This window comes from Equus caballus, chromosome 7 (assembly GCF_041296265.1).
Source record: "Equus caballus isolate H_3958 breed thoroughbred chromosome 7, TB-T2T, whole genome shotgun sequence".
Classification (NCBI taxonomy): domain Eukaryota; kingdom Metazoa; phylum Chordata; class Mammalia; order Perissodactyla; family Equidae; genus Equus; species Equus caballus.
In genome coordinates, this window is record NC_091690.1 from 74,178,184 (window position 1) to 74,192,737 (window position 14,554).

The 14,554-nt window shown below is 38.4% G+C and overlaps 1 protein-coding gene across 10 annotated transcripts in view; it reads right to left on the reverse strand.

Moving 5' to 3' along the window:
* The window catches only part of NUP98 (nucleoporin 98 and 96 precursor), a 106,148-nt gene that overhangs the window by 42,672 nt on the left and 48,922 nt on the right, over positions 1-14,554 (reverse strand). For all 10 annotated transcript variants that reach the window (XM_070274537.1, XM_070274538.1, XM_070274536.1 and 7 more), the window contains one exon: positions 810-926. In XM_070274537.1, the coding sequence (XP_070130638.1) occupies positions 810-926 (117 nt within the window). The remainder of the gene's footprint in view (positions 1-809; positions 927-14,554) is intronic.

A 14,554-nucleotide genomic window follows, 5' to 3' on the forward strand; every position in this document is an offset into this window, starting at 1 on the left:
AATAAAAAACTGAAAAAATTTTAGATTTTTAACATTATAATCAGCAAGGTATTAGTAAATGCTTCATTAATAATAAATCAAACTAGAATTTTATCCAAAGAGAAAAAAGAACAGGAGTGCGAAGATGTATATACAGGGATTTTTCACTGAGGCATTATTTTGAATATAGGAATATTGTATAATCTAAAGGTCCTCTAATAGAGAAGTGATCGAATTAGCTTACATTCACAATAATGGCTATAGTCATTAAAAAAGGAGAAGGCAGATATAGTCAGATTGATAGGAAAAGGCATTTAAAATAAAGGGAAATAAGGTTATAAAATATATCATTCATGCCTAATCTCTACAATATATATCTATAAGAATATAATTATAGAATGAACTATTAAGGATTAGTGTATATACACTTCTACTTCCTCTTTTATTATACTTCTTTACTGATTGTTTTTTGTTGTTTGGTTACAATGACTATGTATCATTTTAATAACTATCACAAACAAAATAACCTTTATCTAAAGAGGGATAAGGGGTGTCAAATGCATACTAACCCTATCCAAAATGAGACATGTGGATACTAAAACAGTTCTGCAGAACTGAATCAGAAGAACTCCAATAATTTTAAGGTCTAAAGTACTCAAGAAACAAAAACATGACTTAATTTCTAGGTGCTCACATGCTGTAATACTTCTATGCAACATTCATCAAACTTTATAAGTTTTCATAGAATGAATAAATCCTAATCTCAGAATCTCTTCAAAATGAGAATAAGGCTCTCTACAAGAAACAACTCAAAACAGAATTCAGTTTACCTCTCTCCATTTTCTGGATAATCAGATGGTGAAGCTAGATCTTCTGAATCACGATTAACAGGAGAGAAGAGATTGCTATTGTTAAGGTTTTTCAAAACCAACTTCTTAATGCTCTTCCTATAAACAGAAACCAAAACGAAAAAAAAAAGGCACACAGTTACTACGTCACATTTCCTTAAAACCTGGAGTTGAAAAACGCACTCTTGTTCAACTCATATTTACATGTCTAAAAAAGACCTAACAAATTCAATTCATAAACTTCCTATAAATATGCCACCATACTGCACTCTGTCATGTTCAAAACAAAGTGGGAAATCCCTTTGAAAATATTCCTGCTTCTCTGAACGCGCCCCCCCCCCCAGTACTTTATGCAGACACTTAGTTCACTCATCAAACTACGTATTATATTTAAATATTTCTCTACGTTTTCTTTCTCTTTAAACATTTTCTTTCTTTTTTTGTTTTTTTTTTAGCAGTCAGAATTTGGCCTGCTGCCGTGAAGGAAATAGGTGAATAGATATTTGTTGACTAAATGAGAAAGATGTCTTTAAATAAGATGACAAGAAAGAAACAGGAGTAAAAAAAACTCTGATATCCAATGATGCAAATCATCACGAGTACCTAAAAAGTTCAGGTTTCTGCATAGTGGGTTCACTTAAGGCAAGAACCTCAACAGTATACAAGCTTCAAGTAGAAGAACCAAATACAAAAGATCTTAATCAACCTTCACTTAAAAACTCACTGGATTAACTAACGCGCTCCATTCCCTCCTTAAAGAAAAAAAAACTGTAAGCAACAGACCACTCTCATATATTTATTTCTATTTCAACAACTGAGTATGTGGTAACAACTATCAGTTGTATTTGTTCCAAACCTGTGTATGCTAGTTATACTCCTTATTGTAATGACATTATTCAATAAGTATTAAATAAGCCAATGAAACAGGCAGTCGACAATGAAGAATTGTTATTTCCACAAAAACTAAACTGAGACCTGGCCTCCTATTAATGGTAGACTAGTCCTCCTAGGGAGGATAACTAGAAAAGTTGGAGCTCTTTGTAAGCATCGAGAAACTGGATCAGCAACCTGGGGGGACAGTGGCACAGGCAGGTGTCTGGTATTTAGGGTTGCTTTTCTCCTGTGGACCTTTCCTGATTCCAACAGGAAGGCTAAGAGGCTGATGGCACACTTGACAGTGTTATGAGACTAAGGAGACAGAGACGAGACCAGAGCCAGCAACAGGGTGGGGGCACTATAGAATGCCACTCGTTTTGTGTTGGGACCTGGGAAGTCTCTATCCCTGGATTTACGAGAGAACTAAAGTAAAAAGCACATAGTTGTAAGTTCAGCTTTGAGTTATTTCAATAAGCACTTGTAATTAAAAACACAATTCTTCTCTGAACGTCAATATCATCATCCTTGAACTCTAATTACTGCCACAAGCTTTTGAAAATATAGTAACTGACATAAATTTAAAAAAACAAACACAAAAGGAGATAGGATATTGCTTCAAAAAAGACAAATGGCCAATGAACACATGGTATTATGCTCAACATCATTAGTCATAAAGGAAACACAAATGAAAAGCACAAGACACCACTTCACACCCACTAGGATGGCTATCATAAACAAGCATACAAGACACAAAATAAGTGCTGACAAGGATATGGAGAAAATGGAAATGTTATACATTGCTGATATGGTGCAGCTGCTGTAGAAAACAGTTTGGCAGTTCCTACAAATTAAGGTTAAATATAGAAGTAACATATGACCAAACAATTTCAGTCCTAGGTATATACCCAAAATAATTCAGAAGAGCGACTCAACCAGATACTTGTAAACCAATATTCATAGCAGCACTATTCACATAGCTAAAAGGTGAAAACAAACCAAATGTCCATCAACAGATGAATGGGTAAACAAAACGATCTATCCATACAAAGGATTATTACTTAGTCTTAAAAAGGAATGGTTCTGATACATGCTACAACACAATGAACCTTAAAAACATTATGCCAAGTAAAATAATCCAGACATAAAAGTATAAAAGTTCTGGAAATACTGGTGATGAAGGTTACACAATATTATAAATGCACTTGCTACTAAAATTGTACACGACATAAAATTTATCATTCTAATCATTTTAATGTATATTTTGGCAGTTCCCCAAAAAGGTTAAATATAGAATTAATGTATGACCAAACAATTCCAGTTTATTTACCAGTTTAACCATTTTTATGTATATTTTACCACAATAAAAATTAATAAGTAAAAGAAAGAAAACTTAGGTAAAATACAAGTGATTCATGCACACATTAGTAAAGGCTGTTAAATAGTAAAATGGATAAATTCAGGAAAACTAGATATGTTTATATTTTTTGTGATATATTGGAAGTTAAAGAAAGCAGCTGAAATACCCAAATCAAAAAAAAAACCCAAACATTAAAACAAACATCGAATTTCAAAGAATCAAAATCACCTGGAGTTACCTTTTTGCACATAAGCTAGAAATCAATAACAGAAAGATAACTTAAAAATCTCCATGTTAAGAATTTATACTCTTAACCCAAGGCTCAAAAAACCCCCATGAAAATCAGAAAGCATTTGATTTTCATACATAATTATTATCTGAATGATAAGAATAACATATGAAAACATATAGAATACAAATAGAGCTGAATTTTAAAAGGAAATTTACATCTTTAAATAAATACATTTAGAAAGAAGGAAAGCTGAAAATGAAAGAGCTAATTAAGCATCCATTTAGAGAAAGGACGGAAAATTAAATTCCAAAAAAAAGGGGGAGGGTGAAAGGAACTGAAGATAAAAATAAGTATTAGTGCAAATATGATAAATAAAATTAAAAATCAATGAAACAGGAAACAGTCAAGAATAGAGAGCAGCAGTAATGCTAGAAAGTTAGTTCTTTGAAATGACCAATAAAACTGGTAGATCCCTGACCAGACCGATTAAGAAAAAGAGAAGGCACAAAAAACCCCATGTCAGGGATGAAAATGGGAGATCCCTACAGATTCTATCAAAATGAAAAAGACAGTAAGGATATTTTTTAACAACTTTATGCCAATAAATGTGGAATTTTAATTAACTGAATAATATAAAAAAATTACTTCAGGGGGATGGTGTCAAGACGGCAACATAGGCAGAATCTGAACTCACCTTCTCCCATGGACACAACAAATTTACAACTACTCTTGGAACAATTACCCCTGAGAGAGAACTGAAAACTGGATAAAAAGAACCCCTGCAACAAGGGACAATGCTGACTGAGGTGAAGGAGGCAGAAATTCCTTTCTGCAGAGAAAAAAAGCCACCTTTGAGCTGCGGCACCTCACTGGTGGCTGGGAGCAATCCTAAGGTACACAGCCTTCCACAGAGGATTGGGGGATCTGAGTGGGGGAGCATTACCACAATAAGCACCTTTTGGACTCAGCAAAACCAAGACAAATGTCATAATATCTGGCTTTACTGGCTATTAACTACAGCAGGGAATACTCCCAGAAAAGCCACTGGACATAAGGGGGGAGGAAAGGCTGCTCTTAAAGGGCCCACACACAAATTAACCTGTTTCAGAAAGCAACCTGAAACCACCAGAAAGATAGATGCACAGTCCTATGGTGAAAAAAAGACTCACTTGATAGGCACTGGGTGCATCTGAGTGAAAGGTGAGACCTCCCCAGGGACTGAGACATTGGCAGCAGCCATTACTGTGACCTAGTAAAGGTGTGCTGACACAGACGCTAGCAGATGTCATTGGAGATCTTCCCCAGGCCTGTTAGCCCAGGGTCTGCCCCATCCACTAGAGCACCAATTTAATCCAGCTCAGTCAGGGCAGGCAGCCTGCCCTAGGGACTGGCCCCAGCCAACACTAAGCCCTTGGACAACTTGTGAGCTTGCACAGGCTGGGAGAGTGGGTCTGCCTCTACAGGGCAGGGCATGCGCAAGCGGTGGGCCTGCATTGGTGGAGTATGTGAGGTCTGCTTCAGTGGGTCAGGGTGTGCGCACAGGGCGGGATTGTGTTGACAGGGTGTGTGACGCTGTGGGCACTGGGGCTTGTCTGCTGCAGCAGACTTGTGCTTCTCAAACAGCAACAGAGGGGATCGGCCCCACCTTCCAAAGCCTGAAATAATTGGCTTTGTGCTCCCATGCCTGGGGCCTACCTGGCTCAGCTACAAACCCAAGAGAGCTGACAAAAGCCTTGCAAGCCAGAGGCTTACAGCAATTGTAAGCCCCTCAGCCTAACAACCAGCCATGCTGTGGGACTACCCACTTAACAGAAAAATTGCAATAGGAATGTGCTATTAGACCTTGCAGCGAACTGTGCTGGGGCTCCCCATACCCAATAAAGTGACTGAACGGTCTACAGCAACCACACGCAGCTGACATTATAACCAGACGGCCAGGGGGACAGCCTAGCCTCCCTGGGTACCTACAGCAAGAGCAACCCTGCCAGACATAAAGACACACACAGTCCACACAGGAGACACTCTGGAACATTTGGAACTGGTGGTGAGAGAGAAGCACATTGCTGGGCCTCATAAGGCATGTCTTATATAGGCTACCTCTCCAAGATCAGGAGATGTAGATGATCTAATACAAAGATATAAGCAAAGAGAAAGAGGCAAAATGAGGAGACAAAGGAATACGTTTCAACAGGACAAAACACCAGGAAAAGAACTAAATGTAACAGAGATAAACAATATACTTGACAAAGAGTACAAACTATGAGTTGTAAGGATGTTCACTGATCCTGGGAGAAGAATGGATGAACTCAGTGAGAACTTCAACAAAGAAATGGAAAACATAAAAAAGAACCAATCAGAAATGAAGACAATACTGGAAATGAAAAATTCACTAGAGGGACTCAACAGCAGAGTAGATGATACAGAAGAATGGAGGGGCGAGCTGGATGAAAGACCAGAGGAAATCATCTGAGCTGAACAGATAAAAGAAAAAAGAATTAAAAAGAATGAGGACAATCTGAGGGAACTTTGGACAACATTAAGCACACTAATATCCATATCCATATTAAGGTGTCCCAGAAGAAGAAGAGAGAGATAAAGGGGCAGAGAATCTATTTGAAGAAATAATAGCTGAAAATTTTCCTAACCTAAGGAAAGAAACAGGTATCCAGGTACAGGAAGCACAGAGAGCACCCAACAAGATAAAGACAAAGAGGCTCACACCAAGACACATTATAATTTAAATGTCAGGAATTAAAGATAAAGAGAGAATCCTAAAAGCCACAGAGAAAGGCAACAAGTTACATACAATGGAAACCCCATAAGGCTATCAGCAGTCTTCTCAGCAGAAACCTTACAAGCTAGAAGGGAGTGACACGACGGAAATGATGCGGGGTCGGTGAGCCGAGGAGTCGAAAGAAAGATTTCTTAGACTCTCAAGATCTGGCAGTAGTGCTCTTTTATTTAGAGAATAGTGTGGAATAGCATGGGGACAGGACCCATGGGCAGGCAGAGCTGGTGCGTGGGGACAGGACCCACGGGTGGTCAGAGCTCCTGCTGCTGCCCCCGCTGGCATGGGGACAGGTCCCATGGGCAGGCAGAGCTAGTGTGTGGGGACAAGACCCACAGGCAGTCAGAGCTCCTGCTGCTGCCGCTGCTGCTGCCCCCGCTGGCATGGGGACAGGACCCATGGGCAGGCAGAGCTGGTGCGTGGGGACAGGACCCACGGGCAGTCAGAGCTCCTGCTGCTGCCCCCGCTGGCATGGGGACAGGTCCCATGGGCAGGCAGAGCTAGTGTGTGGGGACAAGACCCACAGGCAGTTAGAGCTCCTGCTGCTGCCCCTGCTGGCATGGGGACAGGACCCATGGGCAGGCAGAGCTCCTGCTGCTGCCCCCGCTGGCATGGGGACAGGACCCATGGGCAGGCAGAGCTCCTGCTGCAGCCCCTTCTGCTGCCCCCGCTGGCATGGGGACAGAGCCCATGTGCAGGCAGAGCAGCTGCTGCTGTCCCCAGACGTATTTAAAACTCTAAAGGAAAAAACCTACAGCCAAGAGTACTCTACCCAACATGGTTATCATTCAGAATGGAAGGAGAGAGAAAGAGTTTCCCAGACAAGCAAAAACTAAAGGAGTTTATCACCAAGAAAGCAGCCTTACAAGAAATGCTAAAGGGACTTATTTAAGTGGGAAAGAGAAGAATACAAACAGGAATAAGAAAATTATATATATATGAAAAAGAGGCAATAAAATCAATGGTAAAGGCAAAAATATAGTAAAGGCAGATCAACGACTTATGAAGAGAATATGAAGGTCAAAAGACGAAAGTACTAAAATTACCTATTTCAACAATAAGAGGGTAATGGATACAGACATACACAAAAGAGGTTAGATATGATATCACAAACAAAATGTGGGAAGAAGGGAGTAAAAGAGTAGAGTTTTTAGAAAGACGTCAAACTACAGAAACTATCAGCACAATATAGATTGTTATATACATAGGTTATTATACACAAACCTCATGGTAATTATAAACCAGAAACGGATAATAAATACACAAATAATTAAGAGAGAGGAATCCAAACATAATACTAAACAAAGTCATCAAACCACAAGGGAAGAGAGCAAAAGAAGAGAGGAACAGAGAACTACTAAAACATCCTGAAGTACCAAAACGGTAATAAGTACATACTTAGCTACTTTAAATGTCAATGGACTAAATGCTCCAATCAAAAGGCAAAGAGTGGCCAACTAGATAAAAAAACAAGACCTATATATATGCTGCATTACAAAACACATATTTCAGACCTAAAGAGACTCACAAACTGAAAGTGAAGGGATAAAAAAGATACTCCATGCAAACGGCAATGAAAAGAAAGATGGGGTAGCAATACTTCCATCAGACAAAACAGACTTTAAAACAAAAATTGTTACAAGAGACAGAGAAGAGCACTACATGACGATAAAGGCAACGATCCAACAAGAGAATATAACACTTGTAAATATCTATGCACCCAACATAGAGCACCTAAATATATAAAGCACCTATTAACAGACATAACAGGAGACATAGACACTAACACAATAATAGTAGAGGACTTTAAGACTCCACTTACACCAGTGGATAGATCATCCAAACAGGAGATCAATAAAGAAACACCGGTCTTAAATGACACATTAGACAGGTGGGCTTAGTAGATATATACAGAACATTCCATCCAAAAATGGCAGAATATACATTCTTTTCAAATGCACATGGAACATTCTCCAGGACAGATCATGTATTAGGCTACAAAACAAGTCTCAATAAATTTAAGAAGACTGAAATAATATCAAGCATCTTTTCTGACCACAATGGTATGAAACTAGAAATCAACTACAGAAAGAGAATCAGTAAAGCCAAAAGTATGTGGAGATTAAACAAAATGCTGCTGAACAATGATTTGGTAAATGAAGAAATTAAAGGAGAAATCAAAAAATACCTGGAGACAAATGAAAATGAAAATACGACATGCCAAAATTTATGGGATACAGCAAAAGCAGTCCTAAGAGGAAAGTTTACAGCAATGCAGGCCTACCTCAACCAACAAGAAAAACCTCCAATAAACAATCTAACAGTGCACCTAAAGGAACTGGAAAATGAAGAACAAACAAAGCCCAAAATCAGTAGAAGGAAGGAAATAATAAAAATCAGAGCAGAAATAAATGAAACAGAGACTAAAAAAATCAATAGAAAAAAAAGTCAATGAAATTAAGAGCTGGTCCTTTGAAAAGATAAACAAAATTGACAAACCTTTAGCTAGAGTCAACCAAGAAAAAAAGAGAGAAGGCTGGAAAATAAAATGAGAAATGAAAGATGAGAAATTACAACGGACACATCAGAAATACAAAAGATTATAAGAGAATACTACGAAAAGCTATAGACCAACAAATTGGATAATCTAGAAGAAATGTATTAATTCTTTTAGAATTACACAACCTTTCAAAACTGAATCAATAAGAAACAGAGAATTTGAATAGACCAGTCACCAGTACAGAGACCAAAACAGTAATCAAAAACTTCTCCAAAAATAAAAGTCCAGGACCAGACTGCTTCCCAGAGGAATTCTACCAAACATGCAAAGAAGACTTGATACCTATCCTTCTCAAACTCCTCCAAAAAACTGGAGAAGAGGGTAAGCTCCCTAACTCATTCTATGAAGTCAACATCACCCTGATACCAAAATCAGACAAGGACAACACAAAACAAGAAAATTATAGGCCAACGTCACTGATGAACATCCATGCAAAAATCCTCAACAAAATACTAGCAAATGGAATACAACAATACATTAAAAAGATCATACATCATGATCAAGTGGGATTTATCCCAGGGATGCAGGGATCATTCAACATTCGTAAATCAAGCCATATGATACACATTAACAAAATGAAGAATAAAAATCACCCGATCATCTCAACAGAGGCAAAGAAAGCATTTGACAAGATGTGGCATCCATTTATAATAAAAACTCTGAATAAAATGAGTATAGAAGGATAGTACCTCAACATAATAAGGGCCATATATGACAAATCCACAGGTAATATCATTCTCAATGGAGAAAAACTGAAAGCTATCCCTCTAAGAACAGGAACCAGACATGGATGCCCACTTTCACCACTCTTATTTAACACAGTATTGGAAGTCCTAGCCAGAGCAATAAGGCAAGAAAAAGAAATAAAAGAGTTCCAAAATGGAAAGGAAGAAGTGGAATTGTCACTATTTGCAGATGACATGATTTTATATACAGAAAACCCTAAAGAATCTACCAAAAAACTTTTAGAATAAATACAGTAAAGTTGCAGGATACAAAATAAACATACAAAAATTAAAAAATGGGCAAAAGATCTGAACAGACATTTCTCCAAAGAAAATATACAGATGGCTAACAAGCAGACGAAAAGATGTTCAACATGATTATTGCAGAAATGCAAATCAAAACTACAATGAGATATCACCTCACGCCAGTCAGAATGGCTATAATGAACAAGACAGGAAATAACAAGTGTTGGAATTGTGGTGGAGAAAAGGAACTCTAATATACTGCTGGTTGGGAGTGCAAAATGGTGCAGCCACTATGGAAAACAGTATGGAGATTCCTCAAAAAATTAAGAATAGAACTACCATATGATCCAGCTATCCCACTGCTGGGTATTATCTAAAGAACATGAAAACACAAATGCGTAAAGATATATGAACCCCTATGTTCACTGCAGCATTATTCAAAATAGCCAAGACTCAAAGCAACCTAGGTGCCCATCAAGGGACAAATGGATGAAGAACATGTGCTAGATATACACAATGGAATACTACTCAGCCATAAGAAATGATGAAATTTGGCCATTTGTGACAACACAGATTTACCCTGAGGGTATTAGGCTAAGTGAAATAAGTCAGAGAGAGAAAGTCAAATACCGTGTGATCCCACTCATACATAGCAGATGATAACAAGAACAAACAAACACACAGAGATTGGATTAGTGGTTACTAGAGGGGAAGGGGGGAGGGAAGACGGGGAAAGGGTTGGGTGATTAGGCACATGTTTATGGTGATGGATTGTAATTAGTCTTTGGGTGGTGAACAAGATGTAATCTACACAGAAACTGAGATACAACGAAGCACACCCAAAATTTATATAATGTTACAAACCAATGTTGGTGCAATAAAAACATTACTTGCCAAAAGTTACTTTAAAAAAAAGGTGAATAGTACTGTAACTTTTTTCTTTTTCTTTTTTTTTGCTGAGGAGGATTAGCTCTGAGCTAACATCTGTACCAATCTTCTTCTATTTCATATGCGGGTCACCAGCTCAGCACCCAGGATCCAAACCCACGAACCCAGGTTGCCAAACCAGAGCACACTAAACTTAACCACTATGCCGTGGAGCCGACACCAGTCCTATAACATTAAATCAATAATTAAAAGCAAAGCAAAACAAAACAAAAACAAAACTTTGCTACAAATACTACTTCAGGCCTGTATATCTTCACCAGTACCCAACATTTAACGATAAAGAGGGGGGAAAAAAGCCTCTCCTACAAACTCTTCCAGAAAATACTCCCCAATTTGTTTATTAGATCAGTATAACCTCTATCCCCAAACTGAATAAGGAAACTGTAAGAAAGGAATACTCAGGCCAAGCTAAGTCATGAAAACAGAAGGCAAAAATCTGGGACAAAATTTTACAGTGTATTCTACAAGCAATGAAGTTACCAAATACTATCAGGGCCTGTGAAAAGGACTTAGGAACAAATTGAAAGGGCTCCTGCTGGCCAAACATGGGACAATTTGATCGCCACACAAAACAATAACTGTAATGGACTGAAACACTGGGATTGGGGGAGGCTAATTAAATGTCTCAGATGAAGAGCATACATGTAACTTGAAGACAAGCAACTAAACATGAAACATAAAAACACTTAGGTAAAAGTGAAAAGGATTAGGATCAGAAATATCAAGTGAGACAAGTAAAATGAACAGAAAAGTGCAGCAAAACCAAATTTGGTAAATACATTCATTTATTGCTTAACCACAGGGACATGTTCTGTAAAATGCATTACGCAATTTCGTTGTTGTGCAAACATCATAGAGAGTACTTACACAAACCTAGATGGTATAGCCTACTATATATCTAGACCACATAGTACTACTTTTATGGGACCACGGTCCGTTGTTGATCAAAACATCGTTATGTGGTGCATGACTGTATATGATAGAATAACCAGTCAGTTGTCATGTTTGAAATAAACATTGAAAAGAACACTGGAAAATAAAATTATATCCATTTGAAAAGAAATGCGTATTTAAAAATCAGAAACATATCAAAATGTTCCTTCTGGCAGTTCTCCCCATCCCTCTTTAGTTTAAACGACATATCCTCAGAGAAGCTTTCACTCATCATCCTCCTGATAATCTCTCCTAGAGTAGCAATCTTTACTTCTCTTTTCTGTCTCCTGTCTCACTTATGATTACGCTGTCAACATCTCTCTTCCCCCACAGATTGTGAATTCAATGACACAGCAATGTGTCTTGTTCACAGTAGCATTCTCAGTGCCCATCACACTTGGCACTTAGTAGCTGATAAATGTTTGTTGAATGAAGGGATAAACAGAAGTATTAAAGAATATTTCCAAATTTTCTGATTCAGAATAAAGAAAATTATTGGCTTGCTCTATAGTAAATTTCCTCTGACTACTAAGAAAAGCAAATGGAAAAAGACATGGCACTAGTAAGGTTCTCACACTTGCCAATCTACCAAATTTGTCTTTGGGAGCAAATCAAGTACTATTCTAGTGCTGGCCATAGTTAAAAAGTCCCTCACGAATCCTTTACCATCTTTGGTATTATATGGCAGCTATTTACAGAGCCATAAAGTGATGGCCCAAAGCTTAGCTCAGGAAGTGAATAGTGGCATACGCCATTTCCTTTAGATAGTTAAGTACGGTTAATCCTAAATTCTGGATACTAACAACTCAGTGGAAAGTTGATAGCAGAAACTGGAAAGACCCATCCTCTCTGTACCTTGGCTTAGATGATATCCATCTCTAAGCCCCTCACTCTCATGACTGGCTCTAGGGGTCAAGTTGTGGGATTCACTATTGTTATTTAGCTCCTTTTATGCTTTCTAAGATCCACTCATATGCTCAGCATTTACTGATCACTTACTATGTCACAGGAACTGTTCTAGGCACTTTCAATGACAGAAAAAAACCAAGGTACCTACCCATATAGAACTTACGCTGTAGGAGAGAAACAGACAAAAACCAAACATGAAGAAAAAAACAAATGATATATTAGAAGGAATGGAAAATAAAAATGAAGGAGGAGGATGATAAGAATGCAGGGGCTGCTGACAAGAGAAAAGATGGGTGCAATTTTAAATAGGATGGTCAGAGTTGTCTTCATTGAAGCGACATGTAAGTAAAGAGTGAGAGGGTTAGCTATATAGATTTATGGGGAGAAGTATTTCAGGTAAAGAGAACTGGGGCAAAGATCCAAAGGTAACAGCATGCCTTTCCTGTCCTAACAGCAGCAGGGAGGCAGTAAGACTAGAGTGGAGGAAACAACTGAGAGAGCAGATGTGTTCCCAGACATAAGGGAAGGTCAGATCTTACAGGGCCTTATATGTCATTGGAGGGAATTCAGCTCTTACTCTGAGTAAGACAGGGTTTTGGACAGAAGAGTGACATGATCTGATATGCTTCAAAAGGATCACTGTGGTAGCTACCTTCAGAATTGAATACAAAGGGGTAAGGGTGAAAGCTGAAAGATCAGTTAGTAGTAATTCAGTCAAGGGATGATGGTGGCTTGGATCAGTAGAGCAGCAGTGAAAGTGGTGAGAATTGGTCAGATTCTGAGCCAGCCCTGATGGCCTAGTGGTTAAAGTTCGGTGTGCTCTGCTTCAGCAGCCTGGGTTTGGTTCTGGGCACAGAACCACACTACTTGTCTGTCAGTAGCCATGATGTGGCAGCACTCACACAGAAGAACTAGAAGGACACACAACTAGAATATACAACTATGTACTGGGGCTTTGTGGTGGGGATGAGGTCGGGGGAGAATTGATTAGATTCTGTGTAATTTTTGAAGGTAGAACAAAAAAGACAGAAGGAGTGACCAGTAAGGCAGGAAGAAAACTAAAAAAGTGTGGGGTCCCTGGAAGCCAATTAAAGTGAGTCAAAGAACAGGAAGAGATGAATTGTATAGAATACTTCTGATACAGTAAGACTGTTGAGAGCAAAACCACAGAAGTGGAAGCCAAGATGGGGATACAGTATTAATAGTAAAATGTCAATCTTCCCACCCTAATCCTTTCTATTTGTATATCATACTCGCAAATTTTAAGCAGACCGGGTGAAATTGCCCTGAAAGTTGTTGATCTGACGGCTGGACTGGTGAATCTAAGCCCATTTTATCTCTTCTGTGCCAAATAATTTGCTAAATGCAGGGGACATAAACATGAATAACACAGTGGGCCCAACATATCTGCGGTTCCACATCTGCGGATTCAACCAACTGCAGAGACGGAGGGCTGACTAAGGAACTTGAGCATCCGCAGATTTTGGGGTCCTCGAACCAATCCCTCGAGAATACTAGGGGATGCCTATACATAGTCCCTGCCTTCAAAATAATCCAATGATGCTCTAAGAAATGTATAAACTTGGACTGCCCACCTTTTCTGAAGCAGCAGCCCACAATATTTTTAAGGAAAAAAAGGAGTGGTAATTTTTTAACATAATATTCACAAAGAACTGCAAGTCATAAATTCTTACGTTTCCTTTAAAGCTTAAAAAAAAAAAAGACTTTCTTTCTGATTCGAAAAGTACTTGCTGTTGAAAAAGCCTGTGTATGTGTGTCTGTGTCTACCTATGTATCTAAGAAAAATAAACCCATAAATGAAATGCCCTGAAATTATATTTCCAGATGTTAACTACTTCTAACAGTTTGGTATGTATTTTTCTTGTTTTTTTTTTTCTATGCATTTATCAACACTTGAAGGCATATTTGCTCTAACGCATAATTTAAGTGTAATTTTCAATGTTTACTGACAACTCTTCCATATACTTTCCTGCACTTTTTCCCTGTGTAATTATTTTATTATTGGTTCAATATCTGTATGTATTGGAACTGAAAAAAAATAGATTCATCTTGAATGGTCCCATGGCCAAATGGTTAAGTTTGCACGCTCCTCTTTGGCGACCCAGGGTTTCACTGGTTCAGATCCTAGGTGC